General features: G+C 34.9%; 1 protein-coding gene across 1 annotated transcript in view; it reads left to right on the top strand.

The window, feature by feature from the left end:
* Window positions 1-24655, top strand: part of FAF1 (Fas associated factor 1) — a 537816-nt gene that overhangs the window by 379639 nt on the left and 133522 nt on the right. The window contains exons 12-13 of the mRNA XM_059374699.1: window positions 942-1023; window positions 18345-18499. Coding sequence (XP_059230682.1) covers window positions 942-1023; window positions 18345-18499 — 237 coding nt within the window. The remainder of the gene's footprint in view (window positions 1-941; window positions 1024-18344; window positions 18500-24655) is intronic.

Genomic DNA, 24655 nt, shown 5'->3' with positions numbered 1-24655 from the left:
TTAGGACATTAACTATATAAAATTGATGTTCTTTTAATGCTACTGTGATTTTTCTGGAGCAATTTTAGTCATAGATTGTCTTTAATTTCTCTATACAATATTTGAAGGATACATTTATCAGTTTATTTAGTCCTTATAGTTTAACACATCCTATTCAATGTCAGATAACTAGTAAGCTATTTATGCCACTTTATCATCTTATCTCTGTATCTTTACAGAAGCAAAATAAATGGGTCACTAATTAATATGTTGACTGTATTCACAAAAAGTCTGTAGGTTATAGGATACTAATTTTTGGTATATCCTAGAAAAACAAAATATCCTTTAAAATAATATAAAATTTAAAAATAATTTAAAATTTTTAATATAAGCACATTTTTTCTTTTAATTTTTGTTTTGAAACTATCAACATTTCTTCTTTTAAGAGTGTAATGTAAAATGTTTTATATGCATTTGAGATTCTTAGAAGGTATTTAAGTAAAAAGGATTTAAATATTTATCCCTAAATTTTCATGTAAATGATATTTCTCTTTAGTTCTGTTTTCTAATGTAATATAATTTAGAAACTTTGCAAGATACAATTTTTTTCCCTCTCTGTTGGACTTCCAGAATAAATAAACTAAGGTTACTCTAAGGAAAATCTTATGAAAGTGGATAACCCGAAATTGCTGCTTATAAATGGCATGGTTTTGTAGCACTTATTGAATCCATTTGCTAGATGTACTTAAAATTCCTGTATTCTAATATTATCACTATAGGCCAAGAAGAATTCTGAGAACTAATGAAGTGCATTACCAAGCCTTTAAAGAAATGTTTTAATGTTTGGTCTATAGTTAAGAGACAGTAGTGCCAACATTTATTTAAAGATGGTGATTAGACTTATGAAACTTTGAAGTAAATTTGAAATGTACTTAAATTAATAGATATAATTTTTCCTATAGATATGGTGACTGCCATCCTGTATTTTTTATTGGCTCATTAGAAGCTGCTTTTCAAGAGGCCTTCTATGTGAAAGCCCGAGATGTAAGTGCAATCTTACCTTTTGTAATTAAAAAGTGCATCACATAGGTTTACCACCAGGCCTCAGGCAATGCTTAATGTTTTCTGTTTTTTTCAGATTGAAGACTTGATTTTGTTTGTGGTTCATCTACCAGCTTAATCATCACCAAGATTCCCATTTCAGAGGGGCAGTAGTGTAATAGGGTATTACTGGCTCTTTGTAGATGGCCTTGTCAATCTCTGAAACAAGAGTGTTTTTGTAGGGGAAAAAAAGGTAGACATGGGACCAGGCTATATGTGTATGCTCTTTTCAGTTAATGTGATTGACAGTTTCTTGCTAAAGGACTTGTCTTTCAGTCTTTTCCCAATATGATTCCATCTAATAGTACATATCTATAACTACAATATTTTTCTCTCAGAAGCCACTTTAAACAACAAAAATATAGAAATGGGCATTGTGACCTTAAAGTCAAGTACATTGGCATTTATAACAAGAATTCAGAAGATACATTTTCAGCAAGAAGTTTCTATGCAATCACTCTTTATATGTTGACCTAGAGTGGAAAGCTCAGTAATCTGTCTCCTACCTATCTGCACAACTTTAGCTCTCCTGTTCCCCTGCTTTACACTTAATAAATCTAGCAGTGATGTACCGTTTTTGTTTCCCCATAATCGTACTCTCTGTTCATGCTTCTCCACTGTAAGGAATGCCTTTATTCTGCCCTTTACCTGGTTAACTTCTACTCTCTGACACTTAATTGTTCCTAACTCTTCAACTATCATACAGTTGGACCCACCGTTAGTCCTTTGTAATGATACCCTCTGCTCATCTTAATTACATTTAACACATTGCTTATCATTATCTCTGTATATATGTCTTCTCAAGAGATTTGATTTTCTCTTTGGCAGTGACTGTACCTTACATCCCTAGTAAATATTCTACATATTTAATGAATGAAGGAAATAAAAGAGTGGGAAGGAAGAAATAGTATGTAAATGAAGTAGAGGGAATTTTGAGAATTGAGTACAAGGAAGGCTCTGAAATTTCTAGTTTCTAGTTTATCTTAAACCCTGACCTAAAGAAAATTTCATTTTAAACAAATTTTAAAAACTAACAGTAATTAATAATCAAACTTAGAGCAATCAATGATGATTTAGTGAAGTAGAATAAGAAACACAAACTGTTCTTTACCCTAACTAAGAATAGTGGAATAGCCTATTATAAATGCTGTGTTAGTCTATGTTTTAACTATTAAATTTTTATAAAATGGATGTCATTTTTGAAGAAATAAATATTTATAATAATATGTGTTTATAGTTTATATAAATACAGGTTTATGGAAAATATTGAAAAGCAAAAAGAAAATATTCTAACACAGATTAACAGTTAGCTTTATGATACATGTTTTTTCCATATTTTTAAATACATTTTGATGAAAACTTTTGTGTATATTGAATATTATTGGGTTGTGTTATAATCTTGTTTAAACAGCTTATTTTCATCTTTTAATGTTATATGATCATTTGCTTAATTACATTTTATAATATTTTAACTTTTTATTAAAACAATTTTTAATATAGAAGTAAAAAGAATAGCACAGTAAACACCCAAATTCCCATCCCTAAATTTAATAACTAATAAATTTTGCCATGTTTGCTTCTTTCATATGCAAGCATCCCAAAGTTTTAATGAAGATAGAAGCCTTAATAACTTCAAAAGTTTAACTGCCACACATTTATAAAAGAGCAGCATTTGAAACTTATTTACATTTTTTATACTTATTTAGGTTTGTGGTTTTGATGAATTAATTTTTTATGATTTTTTTTTCATTTCCTTTCTGATTGAAAATGGTAAACATTGACTGGAACAGAAAATTAAATGTAAAATTTATTATTCAAAATATGCAAAAACAAATATAAAAAAATTAAAGTTTCACATGATTTTATAAAATTTTGCAGAAGTTAAACTTTTGAAATTATTAAAATTTAAACTGCATGAAAGTGTTTATACCTTTTTATATTCAATATTTTTTGTTAAATTACATATCTTACACCTAAAAACATCTATGTATTTTCCAAAAAATAATGATATTCTCTTACTTAATCACCATACCATTATCGCATGTAACAAAATTAGCAGTAATTCCCTAATATCATCTAATATCCAGTGCATATTCATACTTTACCAGCTATCTCCAAAATGTCTTTTTAACTGTTGTTTTGAAACCAAAGTCTACTCAAGGATCACAAATATTTGGTTGTTAGATTTTTTAAAAATATTTTTATTTATTGTAGAGAGATGGTGTGAGAGAGCATTTTGGTGGGAAGGGCAGAAGGAGAGAGAGAAACTCAAGAAGAGTCCCCTTTGAGTGGGGAGCCTGTCATGGAGCTCGATCCCGTGACCCTGAGATCATGACCTGAGCCAAAATCAAGAGTCAGACACTTAACTGACTTAGCGACCCAGGCACCCTATGGTTGTTAGATTTCTTAAATCCCTTTTAAACAAGCATCCTCTCCTCCCTGCCTCTCTTTTTCCCCCACTAACATTTGCTTTGTGAAGAATCATGCTTTGTTATATTTAGGTCAAAATTTTTTTGTAAGAATGCTTTTATTTATTTATCTTTTAAGATTTTATTTATTTATTTGACAGAGAGAGATCACAAGTAGGTAGAGAGGCAGGCAGAGAGAGAGGAAGGGAAGCAGTCCCCCTGCTGAGCAGAGAGCCGGATGTGGGACTCAATCCCAGGACCCTGAGATCATGACCTGAGCCGAAGGCAGCGGCTTAACCCACTGAGCCACCCAGGCGCCCCTGCAAGAATGCTTTTAAATAATACTGAACACTTCATTAAAACAGGACTGTAATGGTTATAGAGTCTCACTGTATAGCCATGTTATTATATTTAACCAATCACTTATTAGACTTAAATATGGTTGAAAGTAGTTAAAGTAATCGGAAAATGTTCGGACCTTTGTGAACTATAAACTCCCAAAATAGGCAAAGATGTATTTTAAATCCCACTTAAAAAGCTACCCTAAGAAATACTATGTACACTTTAAACATTGTAACTTTAAATGAAGACACTTGTTTAAGTATACAGTATATAATAGACAAAAGAACTTTTGCTAAGTGTCTTATATAATAAACTGGCATTTGATGTTCCCCAGAGAAAAATAAACTCTTGCTTATTAATTTCTGGATATTTCTAATGAAACAGTTGATTGTTTGCTTTTGACTAAGGTCTTGGTATTTTAACAAATGAAAGTCACTGGTTCGTGTAATTAAATGTTTTGCTTCATATTAGATTTATACCAAAATCCTTTGACCTCTTTGGATTCCTAAATTGTCTTTCTCTTTTTCCCCTGTCCAAGACGTTTTTCCTTTCCTCATTTCTCTTTTCTAAGTTAAAGAACAACAGTTTATGCATCGCTTAAGACATTACTGTAAACTTGAGTAAAACTGATCCACATGATGAATTTTTCAGATTTAACTTTAAATCTATGCAGTTACATTTATTATGATTATTAGCCAAGTTACATACATACATATATATATCTCCTTTTAATTAAAGAGTACTGTGTATGCATAGAAATAGTAATGCTACTACAGATTTATATGGTTCTGTATGGTTTATAGAGCATCTTTTCATATATATCTTATTCAAATCCAACAACAATCCAATGAGATAGGGATATATAGTATCAATATTCCCATTGTATAGATGAGGAAGCTCAGAAATGCAACAGAATTTAACCACAGCACATCACTAGTAAGTACCAGAGGCCAAATAAGAGCTCAGGGTTCTAACACAGGTAAGTATGATTTACACTATATCACTATATTTCACTTTCAATGGTAGCTACTATACTGCAGGATTCGCTTATCAAATATCATTTCTCCTTTTCAGATTTCACATTTGAGAATTAAATTTTTTTAATATTATTTTTTTAAACTTACGAATGAAACATTTTTAAGAAAAGTTTTCCGATATTCACGTATTTTAAAAGCAATTGTGACTGATACTGTGGCATTCTGACTAAATTTCTTTCATCTTAAATATCACATGTTTAATTTAAACTGTGGGAGGCACATTAATTTTACCAGGGCAACCGATGAGCCTCAAGCACCAGCATTCTTCACTTGAAGTGAGAAATTGAGTTCCAAGAGTAAATAAAAACAAGATTGAAGGTTTAAATCCTCTGCTAGGCTTTTTGAACTTATATACTCATTAAATGTTTATTGGAGTGGTGGGATTACAAAGGATTTAGGGAGCTTCATCAACTGGTATATAGTTAATCACTAAGTAAAACACTACATTTGATAAAGTGTTTCTCACGATGCCACATTCAATCCATCTTAATGAAAACTGCTTCAAACTGATTTCATTTGAGAGCACTTGGTGATGAGAGTGCCCCTGGTTCTTTCTGCCTTTTTCATGAGGAATTTAAAACACTGTCCAAAGCAGAACTCCAACTTCAGTAAAACAGGTATTCTAAGGTCTTACATTTAAGTATATTATGACAGAGTTTTGACTTCTGGCAACAGGTCCATCAGTTTTATGACCTCCTCTCATGCCCTTCACTGTTAGAGGTGTTCACTCAGTTGAGGGCCATATTTATCACATATCTGCTAAGGACCTGGAATATAGAGCTTTCCTGCTCTTGAGATGCTCATTGTCTAATGGGGAAGATAATATCAACAGATTTATGTAGTATAGTATGCTATAGAAGCAAAGAGGAGAGGTGCTCTTCATCTACCTCAGAAAGTTTAGGGAGATTTCTTGAGGAGATACATCTGACCTGAATCTTATGAATTATGAGAATTATGAGAAATCACAGAATTCTAAACAGAAAAAAAGGTCAAAAGCAAAGGGAAGAGGATTAAAATGAGAGAACTACAACCAAAAAATTAAGACCAAGAGTAAAAAATGCAAGATAGAGAGTTGGATTGCAAGGCATGAGGTGGGGAAGATGAGCAGGGGCCAAGGCATTGGGAAGGGGCTCACATTTTCTGTCATTTAAGAGATATTTATTGAATAAAGCTTATATTTTATCTTTTGGTAAGTGAGAGTCAGTGGTTAGTCACTGTAATTTAAGTTGCAGAAGTGTTACCGGTGGCCATACCATGATTCCCTAGGAGGTTTTTTTTTTTTAATTTTTTTAATTAATTTATTTATTTGAGAGGCAGAGATCACAAGGAGGCAGAGAGGCAGGCAGAGAGAGAGAGAGAGGAGGAAGCAGGCTCCCTGCTGAGCAGAGAGCCCGATGTGGGACTCGATCCCAGGACCCTGAGATCATGACCTGAGCCGAAGGCAGCGGCTTAACCCACTGAGCCACCCAGGCGCCCCTCCCTAGGAGTTTCTTAAAGCAGATTCTTTTTCTCCCTATAACCTCTCTACCTCTCATTCCTGCTACTTCTGAATTTTGTACAAAACAAAGTGCCCTATAGAATGATTAGACATTTGTAGTAACTAAAAATCAACAGCAGTAAAAATCTCGGTACCAGAGTTTATCTCCCATATGAAGGATGTTTCCTTTCCTAGTTCCATTCCTCCCCTTTGGAGACTGGCCTTTTTATCCTGATTTCAGATCCAGTGATATTTCTAATATTACACATAAATTAAGGAAACTAGTGCTCAATTCTTAATTTCCTGCTTAGTAACTCTGTAGCCCCAAATGAGTAATCAGCCTGTTTCTAATCTTCAGACAAAAAAAAGGAAGGTGGGGGGAGATAATGATGTGGTTGTTTTGAGGATTAAATAGGATGCTCTCCATATATGCACCCAGCACTATGGCTAATGTGCTATGAAGCAGTTTCGACTATTTGAGAATGTTTGTAAAAAACAAAACTGATTTATTCATGCAACTCATGAACTAATTCTGAGAATAATTCCAGAAAGGAATTTTGAGAACCCCTATGAGTATTTGCAGCACTAAAATAAGTAGTTGAACTTTTAACAGGATTTTTGATCAAGTTTTAATTACATTTACTTTTAAAAATCAGCTCATTTTAAAGTAGTGCTGTTTCTACTATATCATGTTTAAAAGATACTAAATACCATCACTGATCAATATTTAAAAAAAAAAAAAAAAGTTCTACACAAATCTGTAGCCATAGCTGTAGTTGGTGAGTTTCTAGCTCTCCATTAGCCAGGAAAAAAGAGGGAAATTTATTTGTCCTTTAAAGAATATGCCCGGTTTGTTCATCTTGTCTTTGTTTTCTTTTCCATTTAAATTCCTTAAAGGCAGACAAATGTTCTTACAGTAATTTTATATGACAGCTATGATAGCAGCCTATACATGTGTGAGATGAGAACTATGATGCTAATATAGTTTGTTAAGTATGTTTATTCTACAAATACAATATTTGTTTAAGAAAAAAAGAAGAAAAGAATACAGGTGCATTTAAAGTAGAAAACAAGTTACCACATAATATGAAGCCTAAAAATAATCATTATTAAGTGTTATTTTTATTTTTAAACATAATTTTTTAAAAATCTCCAAATATGTATATCAATAAAAAAGTTGACATGTTTTACATAAATGAAACCATACCAAATATGCTGTTCTATAATTAGATGTTTCCACTAAATAGTATATTGTTAGCTCTATATTTAGAATTTGCCCTAATTGTCCTACTATCCTACTACCCTACCTAATTAAAATTGTAAAAATCTTCAGTGTCCATATTTAAATTATTTTTTAGTTAAAAATTTCGTAAATTAGTTTTAAGGAATGCTGCTTTATAAAATGTTCTTTTCAATTTACTGCTTCTCACCATCTTTTTAAAAACAATTTAATCGTATTTGAAAAGCACTGTAGGTAAAATTTATTAAGATATCAGAAGCAAGGCTGATTTCCATTTATGGGCTTTATCTGTATTTGTATCATTATTCCCAAAGGGTCTTCCTGGCCCTAGAAAGTATTTGTTATTCATATTACTTATTTTAAAAGGATTAAAAGCTAAGTTTGATCTCTATAGTATTTCAGTTGTAAATTCAAGAAACCTGTTTCATATCTAATATTAAACATTAAAATAAGAGATATGGTAGAAAGCATACTAATCAAAATTCTTATATTTGGGTTCTGGTTTTTCATTTAGCTATGTCCTATTAACCAGATTAACCTTCTCCTCTGATCATCAACTTCTACATTTAAAAATTTGTATCGTAATACTTCACAAGACTCTTTAACAGAAAATTAACATAATTGAAACATCTTTGAAATGTGTGTGAAACATCTTTAAGATTGTTTACTTATAACTAGATGGACATTGAATATATCAGGCAATTTTGGTTTGGAAACTAGACCCTGATATTGACTGAGCTATGTAAGCCTTCATTTTACTTTCTCTAAAATGGAGCTAAAAATACCTTGACAATTAACTCACCTTGGAAAATGAGTCCTTACATTAATCGTAAACAAATTATTCAACTATACATGTTAGAGAACATGAATAGGCCTGTTTAGTTGGTATATATGGTACTTGTATAAGGGAACAGTAGAGGATAGGGCTAAAATAAAGAAGCAGACTGGGTTTACTTTCATTATGGGAATCCCTGAAGACCAGCTAAAGACTTGTTGTTAGTGGTTAGCTTTGGAAAGTTTTTGAAGAGGGTGACACTGTCAGAGCTGTACCATAGACATAAGCAATGTGGTAGTAGTTTGTAAGATAGATTGGAGAGGAGAAATTGGTGGTAGTGAGACTGAGCAACTATATACATTTGTATATGTGTAGTTGTGGAATGTCAGATATTGGTTAGAAAATCATGGTACAGGGCGCCTGGGTGGCTCAGTGGGTTAAGCCGCTGCCTTCGGCTCAGGTCATGATCTCAGGGTCCTGGGATCGAGTCCCGCATCGGGCTCTCTGCTCAGCAGGGAGCCTGCTTCCCTCTCTCTCTCTCTGCCTCCCTCTCCATCTACTTGTGATTTCTCGCTGTCAAATAAATAAATAAAATCTTTAAAAAAAAATAAATTGTTTAAAAAAAAAAGAAAAGAAAATCATGGTACAGTAATAGCACAGTGTAGTTCACACTCTTTTTGGTTCCTAAATTTCATAGCCTGTTAGCTTTTGTGCACTTTTTTATACTTCTGTATCTTCCCACGCCTTCCTCAAAATGCCTAACAAAACTGCTTCTGATATAGACCTAGGCTAATGTGTTCTGGCCTTTCTTTCCTTTGTGGGACATTTCAATAGAATCTGTTGATTTTGTATTTGCCTTGTCATTTACAGTCTTTTATAAGGAATGGATATTAAGAAAAAGTATTTCTGATGTTAAGTAGTGCATAGTATCTTTATTAAATATATTGGAAACTTAAATTTCCCTAGCATGTACAATTATGAAGAACTCCATAAATCAGTTAGAAGACAGCAACCCATTATGGGTAAGCAAGATAAGCAGGTACTTCACAGAAAATATGAAAGATGTTCATATTTTCCATAATATAAAAAATACAGATTAAAACTACACTAATATATATTTTCACATATCATAATAACACATTTTTTCCTGCATATATACCTAAGCATATGGGAAATAAGATAAATACAAGAATATTTATTATAACATTGCTTATAATAACAAAAGATTGGAAGTACTTTAAATGTTATTCACACTATGGAATACTATGTGACCATTAAAAAGAATGAAGCCACTTCATATATATTGATGTAGAATGATGTTCAGGACACTTTGCAAAGTAAAAAAAGTGAGATACATAACAGTGTATATAGTATATCTCCTTTTGTGTTGTAAAAATTCTGTGTGTATATAGATTATAAAAAATACAGGGGTGCCTGGTTGGCTTAGTGGGTTAAAGCCTCTGCCTTCAGCTCAGGTCATGATCCCAGGGTCCTGGGATCAAGCCCCACATCAGGCTCCCTGCTCATCAGTGAGCCTGCTTCCCCCTCTCTCTGCCTGCTTCTCTGCGTACTTGTGATCTCTCTCTGTCAAATAAATAAGTAAAATCTTAAAAAAAATATATATTGACCAACCACCTGCTATGACTTCAGCCATCCTGGGTCTCAAATATATGGAATATGACACACATGGCATTTCAGATAGATGTACACTTCACTATTGCACTATTACAAATCCCAGTAGGCTCTCCTGTATGGGTTAAATGGACTGGACCACATGCTAACAGTGAAAGGCTCTCCCTGATCTTTGCATGAAGGCTAGACTAGCAACCTCCATATCTTCTTTTGCCTTCATGTCTACTTGGCCTTTTGAAAACAGTGTCCCCCTCCTCTCTTCTCACTAACCAGATGAATAAGATGGACCTTTCTGAATAGCCTGTTAGGTCATTTGCATTAGGCCTAGTGTTAATTACAGTCTCTTAAAGTGTAATTCAGGGCCCATTGGAAGCTGTGAGAGTCTTTCTGATGGACCATGAACTAATCCATAAATGCATATCTTTTCTTTAGATCTTCTGGGTTAATAGTACAGTTCCATAGATGGTCATTTTTATGTATGACTAAGGATTTCTTATAGTTAGTCTGTTGTAAGAATTACAATTGGGTTTGGTTGCTTGTAACAGAAAAAAAAATTAATAGTGGCTCAAACAAAATAGAAGTTAATTTCTCTATTCCCCTCAAGAAGTCCAGAGGTATCCTGTCCAGGCCTAGGAAGGTATATCACAGACTCAGAAGCTCAGGTTCCTCCTAGCATGTTGCTCCACTGTGTGGTATACAGTCAGGTTTTGGATGACTACAGGAGATTGAACCAGCACTTCTGCTTGCATTAACCAGAACGTGGTTATTGGTTACATAGTCACATTTGTTTAAATGGAGGCTGAGAAATGTATTCTTTATTTCAGTCAGCCATTAATAAAATACACAGCCATAAAAAAAAATACATAAGAGATTTCCTCACTGAGGAAGATGTGGAAAATATTTAGGGACTGCGGTCTCCACCATTTCTATTAAATGAGTACTTAAGAGTTACTACAATTCTGTATGCTTAAACTTAGCTTATTTTTATAATTCACAGTGTTCTACTTTGGAATCTGCCACACTTGACAGTACTTGACAGTAGTAAACAATTATTGAACATGTACACCCACATAACATTAGAATTCCTGTGATTTTTCAGCAAGAATGCATTATTATCTATATATCTTAAATTAAAAATTATTGTTACTATGTCTCCAGTTCTTTATTGCTATGATTCCCCCACCCCTGGAGTATGGACATGATGAGATAGGTGGGGTCCTTTTTCTCTTCTTCAGTGGCCTGAAAGTGGGAGAAGGAAGTGTTAATGTACCTCCCATTCATCCACATTCATGTTGTTCTGCCTGTTTAGTAGACCACTGGCTAACCAAGGATAGTATTATTCCTCTCAGAAGAGAAGATCAAAAAAATCCTCTCTGCACTTTTATGAGGCTGCTGTTCCAGTCCTGGGCATTGTTTCTAGTTGTTCATCTAGAAAACCAATGGGATGAGATCTTTGATCCAGCCCGAAACTGCCTACTTTCTTGCCCCCCATAATCCTACTCCCAGCCTCCCTAAAGAGCTTGCCTGCCCCTCTCCAGTTTGCTGTAATAGCCTATCACTTGAACTTCTATTTCCTTATTTGTAAAAACTTTAGTCATATGTTGGTTTTCCTCAAAAATATTTTATGACCTGAGTATTACAGTCTGAACAATGAAAACTGATAAAGCTCTGTATCCAGTGAACATCTTCCAGCTTATTTTATGAAAAGAGTTTGGTTTTACTTTAGGCTTTTTTTCTTTGTGTAACCTGTAACTTTCATATAAGAATTCAACCTACTTGAGGCTCAAATACATTTGTATCATTAAGATTTCAGAGTTCTATCCCAAAATCTCTTTCAGGAAGTGAGAGGAAAAAAACCCCACCATCTTGGCATCACCTCACCTTCAATATCTGCTGTTTTCCTTTTGGAACCTCTCCGGTTGATTGCTGCCTGTTGGTCCCTGAACTCAGCTTTGGGAGCCGAAAATGCAGTGTCAATGATTCTTTCCACAAATCAATCTACATTGATTCTTCACTCTCTTTAAAAGTTACTAGCTTTGAGTTCTTCGAACATATTAGGCTACTGACATTACTGGGCCTTACCAAACTTTTGTCTGCTTTTTCTTTTTTTCATTCTTCTTTTCCTATCACCTAAATTTAAAATTTAGCTCAAATCAGAGATAAGTCTGTTACTATATACTGCTTTCAAAATTTAGCTTGAGTATTCCCTTCATAAAGCAGCAGCATTTCAGTTGGCTAAGCATCTCCCTTCAGCTCAGGTCATGATCCCAGGGTCCTGGGGTTAAGCCCTGCATTGGGCTCCTTGCTCAGTAGGGAGTCTGTTCTCCCTCTCCCCTCTGTTCATGCTCGCTCTCTCTCTCTCTCTCTCTCTCTCTCTCTCTCATTCTCTCAAATAAACAAATAAAATCCCTTTCTTTTTTTTTCTTAAGCAGCCAAGCAGTGTTCATGCTTAGACCCTAGGACCATCTCTATTCTAGCAGTCATGTTACCACTCCATCTAGACAGTGTGGTACTTCTGACCTCCAAAGTTATATGGCACCAAAAGCACAAAAAAGTGAAGTAGCTTTCCTAAGGTCACATAGCTAGGAGGTGGCAAAGCAGGAATTTGAACCAGGCGGTGTGGCTTCATGGGGCCCTGCCTCTAATCTCACCTTGTAGTTACGTTGAGTCGTGGTTGGATGCTGGGCTGGGCCTATGAACATTCATATATAGGAATAGGATTAAAGAAGTGGGCAGTGTACTGGAATGATCTGCTTGGAGCCTGGATTTAAAACAATAAATAAGAGACCTGTAAGGGACATTTTGAGGTGGGTGGAAAAATTTGAATATGGACTTTACATTAGATGATACTGTAACAATATTAAATGTCTAAGGTATGATAAAAATATTATGGCTATGTGAGGGAATGTCCTTGTTAGGTGACAGACACTGAAGTATTTAAGCTGGAAGTGTCAAGATTTGTGCAGCATTAAATGTTTCAGGGATGGAGGCATACAATGAATTTTGAACAAACATGGCAAATGTTAATAACTGATAAATCTAGGGGCACCTGGGTGGCTCAGTGGGTTAAAGCCTTTGCCTTTGGCTCGGGTCATGGTTCCAGGGTCCTGGGATCGAGCCCCGCTTCGGGCTTTCTACTCAGTGGGGTGCCTGCTTCCCCCTCTCTCTCTGCCTGCCTCTCTGCCTAATTGTGATCTCTTCCTGTCAAATAAATTAATAAAATCTTAAAAAAAAACTGATAAATCTAGGTTGAGAGATAAGTGAGTGTTTATTGTTGAATCAGTGTATCTGGTCTTTGTATTAATAAACCATTCCCAAACTTAAAACCAAAATAATAATAATAATAATAATAATGGTATGATTCTGATGATAATGGTGATGATAATCATCATAATAAAATAGAAATAAAGTCAGGTCCCAATTTACATAAGGGAAATCATTTTATTTTTAGTGTATTTAATTCTTACACTGAAAAATTTATGAACTACCATTTATAGAAATTATTTATCCTATCAATCTTAAAATTTTTGGAAACATGGACTATGGATGTTCTGGTACTCAAAAAGAAACTAGAAACCTTCCTTTCAGTCCATCAGCAAATATTTTCTGAGTGTCTGCTCTGTGCCTGGCTTATTTTGAGACATAGCCAGTTCATTTCTTCCAGCTCTAATGTTCTATGGTTCTGTAGAGCTAAGTGTCTAAATACAATAGCTACTGCAGCTCAAGGCCAAATCACATTGGTTGCTGTCAGCTTGGCATTTCCTAAGCATCAACTTAGTACCTTAGCTCTTGGATTTGAATGTGAAGATTAGTGAGGCCCTGAAGGCAGAGACACAATTTAGCATCCCAAACGTTATTGCTAGTAAGAGAAATGAAGGAGCTTCATAATCTTTAATAAATTTTCAGGGCTATCATTTCTCTTAAAATTGCTTTCAAATCCTTTATTTTGTATGGATAGTTCTGGATTCTTCATCCTAACAACCACATTTCATTCAGCACTTGCTATGGGCCAGGTGTTGTAAAAGAAGTACTTTACCTGCTTTATCTGCAGTTCTTGGAACGAACACCCATCTGTCCCATGGTCACACAGCTTGTAAGTGCAAAACTGGATTTAGCACAGAGCTTTTTTCTTTTCTTTTTTAAGATTTTATTTATTTATTTGACAGAGATCACAAGTAGGCAGAGAGGCAGGCACAGAGAGAGAGGGAAGCAGCCTCCCTGGTGAGCAGAGAGCCCGATGTGGGGCTTGATCCCAGGACCCCAGGATCATGACCTGAGCTGAAGGCAGAGGCTTTAACCCACTGCACAGAGCTTTTTTAACCTTTACCAAAACCTAGATCACAAAGAGGGAGTCTGAGAAGAGTGTAGCTTGCCTTTGTTTACCAGACTTATACCCTCTCTGTCAAATTAGAAAGACAAATAGACATGTTTTCCTTAAGTGTACCATTCTTACCACTTATTGGTTAGTACTGCAGTTAAATTTTTGCTTCCCCATATACCAGCAAACCCCCCCCCCAATTCTTTGAGAACAAGGAAACTTTGTTTTATTCATCTTTATGTTCTCAATGCCTAACTCATCGGCACTCCATAAATGTTACTGAACTCAATTATTAGTGGGCCAAAGGGAAAAATGGTTACAGAAACGGAAAATAAATCATTTTCTCATTTTTTCCCTATGTGCTAGGAAAATTCACAAAGGCAGTTTTCTGATATGCTGAACCCAGTTCTCACTGTTCGGGCCTGTGTTTAATTGAGCTCAATAAAATAATCAGAAATCTGAGTCTAGGGCTCATTTAACTGTGCCTATAATCTAATCAGAGATTTATGTAGCCCAAATTTATTAGCATTTGCTTATTATTAGGAGTTTTCTCTTTTGCTTGTTATTACTGTCAAAATGGCAGAAGAAAAATTTTTGTTGAAGGCTTATGTTAGAGAGAAAAGATCATTTTAAGATTATTCAGTTTCCCTTTTCAAAGCTACTATGGGAGTCCCCCAGCCTGAAGATTCTCTTCTGATTACGCTCTTTATCATCTCCTTTCTCACAGTTTAGAGCTTAAAGTGAGAACTTTTTTTAAAGTGTGTTTTCCTGGCATCTCATGTTTAACAGTGTCAGGGGTTTATGTCCCTGGAACGAAAACTGTTTCTCCAGAGCCTTTTTTCTCTCAGCTTCCAGTGAAAAGAGGGGCGAGGCGAGCCAGTCGCTTACCACAAAGCAATGCCACCACAAAGGAAAGATTAAGGGTTTAGAGAGAGGTCAATGTGGGTTTTTCTCTAACTAAACACTTTCCTAAAGTTTCCTTGTGGAAAAATAATGAAGTCATCTCAGAGTTTTTAAAGAATTTTTATTTCTTTTTCACCGTCTGCATTCGCTTGTCTTCTCAGCATGGATGTTTAATCTTCCTAGGCTTTGTGAATTGGCCCAAATGAATAAGTAGTGAGCTGTCTCTCTAGGAGCTAGAGGCTTATTCTAAGGGCCTAATCACTGAGTAAACACATCTTTGCCCTCCCTCTCACAACTGCGATATAATAGTCGAGATTCTAGCACAGTAACCTGGATATTGCAGGGACCAATGCTTTGAAATGCAGAATGGTTGATCCTCCAAAACAGACAGTGCCTGATCTTCGCCTGCCTCTTTCTTCTTTTTTAAATTAAATATTGCCAAAGAGATGCTGTTTTATTGCTTGATATTGTGCATTAGTGCCCTGGATTTCCAAGTTTAGTTTCAGTCAACACTGTCGGCTGTACTTATAGGGAACTCTGCATGTTGGGTTTCTTAGTAGCCTCTTTCGGCACATGTGTGTTTGGTTTGGAAGAGCATTTAAATTAAATCAGTGAGATAGCAATGTAAATCGCTAATCTCTTTCCCAAAGTCTAAATGTTCCCTTGCAGCGTTCTTGAGAGAAATGGGCATTTTAAAGATTTAGCCATTGCCATTGTTTGGTTAGAAATATGCTGATTTAAAAGTGGACAGCTCTCTTGTTCCCAGTGTCTCATTAAATGTAGTTGCTGAGATACGATCAAGCAGAATTAGAGGTTGACATCCCTCTGTCTATTCAGCTAGAGAGCTCCTAAGAAGAGGAGCTCTGAATTTGTTAGTGCTGTCAGGTTCATGTTCCTTTCCCTAAAGCAGCAGATTTCTAGATTCTTTTACTGAAAGTGGTTTAGCATGCTGTTGCCATTTGGTATGTTTTTTGCCAGGGGGTTGGTAATCAGCATTCAAGTTTCTTTCATCAAACATGCCAAGACCTTTGCTAACTTTAGGGATGCAAAGAAGACTGAAAGAGACCTAGTCCTCACCTTTGAAAGACTTTGTCTAGAGGGGAAACTGATAAACAGTGATGATACTAATTGGGAAGAGATAGAAGCACAGAAAAGGAAGCTCTTAATTCTGCCAGAGGCAATCAGGGAAGGTTTCATAGCAGCATTTGCTTTGAGACTTAAAGGGTGAATAGGAATGTACCAGATAATTGTCTCTAAAACTATGTGTCTGATTACAAACTTCATAGAAGCCAGCTACTGTTACCTGTAGACATGAACATGGGTGAAGAAACCCTGAGTCTTTCTTGCTCACCATTTTATCACCGTTGCTTCCTCCTCGGCCTGACATAGTGTTTCAACAAATGCTTGTTGAATGAGTGATTAAATGAATTGACACATGAACACAGCTACCGTTGGAGTAACTGAGCTACTTAAACTCAGGAATCCTCTCCTTATTCCCATTACTTGTTCTCTGAGGCCCCAGAAGCATACTAATGTATGAGCAGTGGCCATACATTAGCCATACATATGAGCGCTTGTTCTATAAGCGCTCCAAGACTTGACTGCAGTATGGTTGATTTTCCTACTACTGCTGTAGTATCAAAGAACGAATACTAGGCGTGGCATCAGGAATCCAGGTTCCAATCCCAGAAGTACTACTTACTTACTTGTTATGGTAGAATTTAGGACAAGTCTGCTTTCTAAACCTCAGTTTCTTTGTATGCTAATAAAGTTAAGAATACTATTTTACAGACTTTTTCTGGGGATTAAAGTATAATGGGTGTGTAACTAACAGTGCCTCCTATTCGTAGTAGATGCTTTTGGGATCTTAATCTACTAATGTACCTCTCTGGCTACCCTCATCTAGTACAGAATTTACCTTTGAAGAAAATATTTTAATCATTAGTTTTTTTTTATTATTGTAATTTGGATTATTTATCAGGATAATTCCAAGCATCAGACTTCAATATCCTTTCATCACATGAGCCTTGTACTTTTCTATAAATGTCCTACTTTTTTTGGAATCCCAGACAGTGAGTTTTTCTTTATTATCATCATATCCTTATTTAATATGAAGGGAAAGACCCTAAGCTTCCTTAGAAGTTTACCTTGCCAGTATTTCACAGATTGGTTTATAAATTATCTTTATCATAAAATTCTCTCTGTTTCCTGTCAACTTACTGTTCTTAAACTCCTCTCTTCTACAAGGTGGCACCAAGAAGTTCGTCAATAACAATGTAGGCTCTTTAATCATCATTGTCATTGTTGTTGTTAAAGCTGACATGTTGCAAATTGTGTTGCTCAATTTCAGTTTTTAGTCCCAATTATTTTATTGACTTCCAACTATGATGGAGGACACTTTTAAGAGAGCAAATGCCATTTCTTAGAAGGAAGTTTTATCAAGCAAAGGGGAAGGAATAATTCTCCATGTGAAAAATCACAAGGACATTTTATGAAATATAGACTAGAAAGAATTCATGTGAAGTGAACTCTTTTCTACCATCCTTCCATTTGCAGTGAGGCGTTATATACTCTTACATAAGGACTTTAACACGAGAACACATTAAGGGCTTTGAAATTACCTGTGGAAGTAAAACACAACTTCATTTTAGACCTTTTCCTTCCAAGTAGAAGAGACTTTCCAGTGTTCAGATTAAAAACAAAAAATACTAAGAGATTTTGGCAACCATTCTTAATCAGTATTTTTTCTGTGTATAAAGTTGAATAGTTCAAAATTAATTTTCCCTTTGTAAAGTGTGTTTTAATATGAAGAATTGTAAATCCATTTTACTTAAAGAAAATGCAATTCTGTTGCATAGTCTGCTTGAGATAGGCTTGCATATGTGAACAGGAATCTGTGACAGTGGTCTATAAAACAGAATATAATCATCGTAGTCTCTTTAGGATATAAGGAAGCAAAATTTATTCTTATCAGTAAATGCTATAGGAATTCCAAGTATCAGGTGCTCTTTTAAAGGGAGTAGCATTTAATTTTGTCTTTCCTGTTTACATCAACCAATTATACTTTTCCAAAATTCAAGAAATCTTACATTAATGGATATTTTAATTCATCAGTCTTTTTTCCTTTTTCAGAGAAAGCTTCTTGCTATCTACCTCCACCATGATGAAAGTGTATTAACCAACGTGTTCTGCTCACAAATGCTTTGTGCTGAATCTATTGTCTCTTATCTGAGTCAAAATTTTATAACCTGGGCTTGGGATCTGACAAAGGACGCCAACAGAGCAAGGTAATACTGTTGTTCACAAGTTTTAAGTTGGGCTTCTCTTTTTTATAAAAAAGTATTAGTTGTATTTGCTTTCTTATCATCATAAACATTTCATCCTCAGCATTAAATTCTCAACCATTACATTTAATTATATAAAAGCTATTTCTTGTAACTAACATGCAGTTATTTGCAATGGGAAAATATACCTCAATTTGTAAAAGATTTCTAATCCAAGAATAACCCAAAAAAGAAAAACAAAATGTACTGTTTTCATCTTTTTGGTACGGTACATTTCTATGTACTGTATATTCTAATGTTCTCATCTGATGTTGAATATTTAGAGAAAATCTGTTTTTAATAATGTTCAGAAAAGGCAAGGCAAGTCTAGCATATAATCTTAGTAGTAAGTTTATTTTTTAATAATTCCAGTGAAGAAGGCAGGACATTCTGGACGAGTCCATGGAGTTGGGAATAGCTTAACTCTAGCATATACTAATTGATGTAATCGCTTTATTGCACACATTCTTTTGGACACATCCATATTCTCAGTAGGAAAAAAAAGTCCTTTTCCTTGCTGTCAGGATAAATTTACTTAATTTGTTAATCATAGTATCTATAAATGATGAATAATTCTTCATTTTTTGCCTGTTTGAGTTTCCCATCTGAAGTACATTTCATCGTGTTTAATTACACATGTGGCCATAACACCCAGTGATGTTACTTTGGGTGTGTTAACACAATAATAATCACAGGCTGCTGGTTTATGAACAGGGAGATTAAATTAAATCATTTCAAGGCAAGTCTATTGTAGTTCCCTAATTTAAATGATCATAGAACAATTAGAAATCATCTGATTTGGTTTTTTATTATTTTATAGCTCACTGAATTTTTGCTCATCATTTAGACTTTGTTTTATGTAATCTAAAGCTGAAAAGAAAGATGATTCTTCCCTTAAATGTGAAGCAAAAGAATGTTGAAGCAATTTCTTCATCTAATACTTCATTTCTTTAAGCAAATGGTTAGGAAATTTCACAGGATGACTTCGTTCTGCATTGGAAATGTTCCCTGTTATACATAAATAAAGAACCTTTAGCACCTGTATTTGTTTAAATTAAATCAGGTTATTATTCACACTCAGTTAAAGGTGATGAAAAGCAGTGCCAAAAACAGATAAAAATGCAGCATCGAAGGTCTTTCATGAGGCAAAATACATAGACTGGAGACTTGACTAAATCTTTCACCATTCACTGGCAGTAAGGAATCTCCTCCTTTCCTTTTATCCACAACTTGATGGAGAAGGAAACACTATTTCTAAACCATCTGTAGTGGCTAAGTTCAGCAGGCTACCTGCTGTTATTTTGTTCTATCCTCCATTTAATTCCTTAGTTCCTTTTATTTTACAATGACAAAAAATTGCAGTGTAGTTTCTTTTGAAAAACAGTGTTTGAGGGTTTTTTTTTTTTTATGACTGGCAATCAACAGCCATGTAATTGCTTTGTTATGTTTTACTAAAGAAGTCTGTTAAGTAGCACAACTTTGATACACTAGTAATAAGAGTTTGCAGGTTACAGAGACACCTGTGGTGACCAAAGCGACAGAAGCTGCTTATTAGAAAGAGCCAGTACAGCTGTGTCCTATTAACTCCTTATGACACTTTTTTTAAAACACAAAATAAAGACCTTGTTTAAGGCTTTAAAGCTATTTCTCAATGAATTGCAGGACCGACTATAAGGTATGATAGGCTATTTCTATCTACGTTTTAAAAAATATGGTATCTCATTATTATTATCATTACATTCATGAAAATGAGAGAAAGTGGTATTAAAGACTAAAAATAGAAACATGTAGGAATTTGCTTTAACAAATACTTATAGGAACAAGAAACAGGCCTGTGGGGAGAAAGAGAATGTTATAATGGAATTTAAGATACTTGGCAATCCTTACTCAAAATCAAATTCTACTTATTACAAATTAAAATCTATTTTAAGTTAAGGTATTACATTTCTCTCCATAAAGCAAAAGAATTATGTAGATGCTTTTCATGTACAGCTCCTCATTAGTATTGTTAAGGCAAGTGGAAAAGTACACATCTTACACACACACGGTAAAAATTCATTGGAATGGCATATTCCTAAGAGAATAAAAGTGGTTTTCTTTTTACTGTATTAAACAGTAAGAAAATTTTAATTAATTAGTTTGATTTATTGGTCCAAAAAAGGATCAGCTTAGCACCACTTTTCTAACCACCCATGATAGATTCATCTAAATGTAGTTGTCTAATTGCGTTTCTGTCTTTGTGATCTTACTTAGATTTTTTTAGCACCACATTTTATCGAAAGGTGTTTGTCATAAAAATTTATTACATTATCTATTTGATGCTATTAACAGTGAATAACAAAATACCGAACTTATACCTTCAAGTCAGTAGAAGATTGTTGCACTAATATTTATTGGTCAGTGAGCTACATTTCAAAATTTGCTGTGCCATCATTTGCATATTACCAGAGTTAAAATATGACAGATTACTATGTGAAAATATAGAAGAGATTTCTAGGCATCACAAACAAGATTGTTGCTATGAGTTTCCTTTTAAACTGTGATTTTCTTACGATGAATGTAAAAGTTTAGAAGTAAATTCCTTGTGGATGGTTTGTCTCATCCTATATCTGGCTCTCCCAGTTCAAACTGATCAACACATTTTTTAAAATCGTGAGCCTGTAAACTGGGTAGTCTGGATGACTCCTTAGTGGTTTTCCGGGACTACCCCCTGACATAATAGCTGGGGACATTTGTGCCCAAGATGGGGAGGGTCTTGCCAAACAAATTTACTTTTCCTTAAGAAATACTCTGCCAAACCTACAGAAACATTAGTCCTCTGTTTACTGTGGGTCTCCCATGTGTAGAAGATAAGTTAAGGATTTTGAACTAAGTGAATGCTTTGGTAAAGTTACAGAATGTGAATGTCAGTTGTGGTTATAAGTTAAATTTCCTAATTTCCCTAACAAACTAGAATAAAAAAGAAACAGATGTCTATAGAATGTCACTGTAATACACCTCTGTGATGCTGATGATTTGGATTTCCCTCCTCCAAAATGATTCTAATAACTTTCTAAGTTAAATACTTAAGTTTACAAACCCATATCTATATAAAATGGATTAAAATAATTTCTGGATTGCTCTTGGAACATTCCAAATATGAATTGGGACATCATACTATAGCAGTAATGATTATGTGCCTATCTTCTCCCTCACTAAATTGTGATCTTCTGGAAAGCCTTATTCATATTATTTGTCTCACTCAACAAGACACTTTAAATTTACAAAATACTGGGGCGCCTGGGTGGCTCAGTGGGTTAAGCCGCTGCCTTCGGCTCAGGTCATGATCTCAGGGTCCTGGGATCGAGTCCAGCATCGGGCTCTCTTCTCAGCAGGGAGCCTGCTTCCTTCTCTCTCTCTCTGCCTGCCTCTCAGTGTACTTGTAATTTCTCTCTGTCAAATAAATAAATAAAATCTTTAAAAAAAAAAATCTTTAAATTTACAAAATACTAGGAGAAAGAAACTCAGTAAGCATTGCAAATAAGTGAATGCATCCAATTCCACCAAAGAATATGTTTATAATTTCAATATTATATATCTAGATATAGGTTTCTTTCCTGGAAAACTCTGTACAGTCTTGTTGGCTGCCATGTCTACTTGGGATTCAGGTCCACTATTTCTTAAAACAGTAGGCAGTAAACCCTTGTTAGTCTTAAGAAGTGCTAGAGGGTATAATTTCTTAAATATCCATCGAAACAATGATCCTGAAAGAAACAGTAGGATAGATCTGTAAATGAAAGAGCTGAAAACAGGTAATAGTAAACAAGGAGATCCTGCAAATCACTTCTGAAAGTGACTAAAAGAGTATCTTAAGAAACATATATTTCCTTCATGTTTATTCATTGAGTAAATATTTACTGAATATTTCATGTGAACCAGGATTGGTGCTTTGCACTGAGGGTGAGAAGATGAAAAAGTTACAGTGCTTAATGCTCAAAATACTCATAATCTATTAGGAAAACGTAGAGCTAATACATAATATGAAGTATGCACAAGGTGCTTAGGGAATACAGGTGAAATTCGTAGGGAGTTACTCTGAGTGGACTAAGGAAGGACTTGAAAGAAATGACCCACAGAAAAATGAAATTAGAGGTTTTGTTCTTTTTATTTAGAGATTTTTATATTAGCAGTATTCCTAGTTTATTGGGTTGCAGATATTTGCTGTTTATATAAAAGAATATTGGTATTTTAAGCCTCATAATTAAATATCAGAAATGAAGGATCAGTGGTTTACATAATTGTAGAGGAGAGGGCCCTGGCCAGCTAGTGTAACCATATATAGTCTGAACCAGATTGAGGATTAAGGTCAACCAGAAGGGATGGACAGATCCCAAGCAGTTGTTTTGTTAATGATTCATCCCAATATTGGCATATGCTTACAGGCAAACAGTAGAGCAGAAATCAGATACTCTTTTGTATGTAGAAACATGTAGAAAACTATCATGGATTTAATAATAAAAATATATTTAAGGACAGTATACTATTAGTGAACAAAATCTTCTGCAATAACAGAGTAATTTCTTAGAATTCAGGACAGGTGTCACCTCTGGGAAGCCTTGCCACTGTCTATTCTTCCCTTGCCTCTCAGTCTGAATTAAAATGCACATTCTTTACGCTCCCATAATACCCATATACTAACCTGTATTGATGGAATTCATTATACTGTATGGTTATTGCCTGTCTCCCTATTGGATTATCAGCTCCCCAAGAGAGCTAGGTCTATAATTTCAAGGTGTTAGACAGTGCCTTTGAAAAAGTCAATGTTATATTGAAAAAATATATAATCTCTAATAGTCTTATTGAATAAAGAGAGAGAACAGCTTGGGTAGTGGAAAGAGCATAAAAATGCTACTGTATGACTTTAATTGTGTGGTCTTCCCCCATAGCCATTAATAGGACAAATAAAGCAAAAGTCTTTTCGTTATAGAATGAACTAACAATGTCCAGACCAGGTACTTTTCTGCTGGCCCTGGAGCACTTGAGAATATTGTGGCCTGTGCTCTGTGCACCAGGCACCCACATGCCATCTGTAAAGAGACTTAAATTCTACTACCCTATGACCCAGTAATGGCACTACTGGGTATTTACCCTAAAGATCAAAACGTAGTGATCCAAAGGGGCACATGCACCTGAATGTTTATAGTAGCAATGTCTACAATAGTCAAACTGTGGAAAGAACCTAGATGTCCATCAACAGATTAATGGATCAAGAAGATGTGGTATATATACACAATGGAATACTATGCAGCCATCAAAAGAAATGAAATCTTGCCATATGTGATGACGTGGATGGAACTACAGGGTATCATGCTTAGCTAAATAAGTCAATCAGAGAAAGACAACTATCATATGATCTCCCTGATATGAGGAAGTGGAGATGCAACATGAGGGGTTAAGGGGGTAGGAGAAGAATAAATGAAATAAGTTGGGATTGGGAGGGAGACAAACCATAAGTGACTCTTAATCTCACTAAACAAACTGAGGGTTGCTGGGGGGAGAGGGGTCGGGAGAGGGGGGTGTGGTTATGGACATTGGGGAGGGTATGTGCTATGGTGAGTACTGTGAAGTGTGTAAACTTGGCAATTCACAGACCAGTAACCCTAGGGATAAAAATATATATTTATAAAAAATAAAAAATAATTTTTTTTTTTTTTTAAAAAGAGAGACTTAAATTCCAGCCTAGATGAGTTCATCCAGTGGTTCCAGAATTTCTTTCTCAGACTCACCAAGTTTCTGATTAGCCCTAACAAAATCAGCCTCTCAGATTGGGCCATTCTAGAATGGTGCTCTGAGCCTTCTGCACTGGTGATGGCGCTGATTAAAGTAAACATGTCCATAGGACCAGAGTGCTAGTCTGGCTACATGATAGCATATGCCAAAGAGCCAAGAAGTTCCATTTGGGCACCATTTGAATTAAATATAGATAGTACTATATAAAGTACTAGAACAGTAAATGTTAATAAAAAGTGCTAGTCTGGCTACATGATAGCATATGCCAAAGAGCCAAGAAGTTCCATTTGGGCACCATTTGAATTAAATATAGATAGTACTATATAAAGTACTAGAACAGTAAATGTTAAT

The sequence above is a fragment of the Mustela nigripes genome, chromosome 14 (genome assembly GCF_022355385.1).
Source record: "Mustela nigripes isolate SB6536 chromosome 14, MUSNIG.SB6536, whole genome shotgun sequence".
NCBI lineage: Eukaryota > Metazoa > Chordata > Mammalia > Carnivora > Mustelidae > Mustela > Mustela nigripes.
The sequence above is the reverse complement of the archived record's forward strand: the minus strand, read 5'-3'. Positions and strand labels throughout refer to the sequence as shown.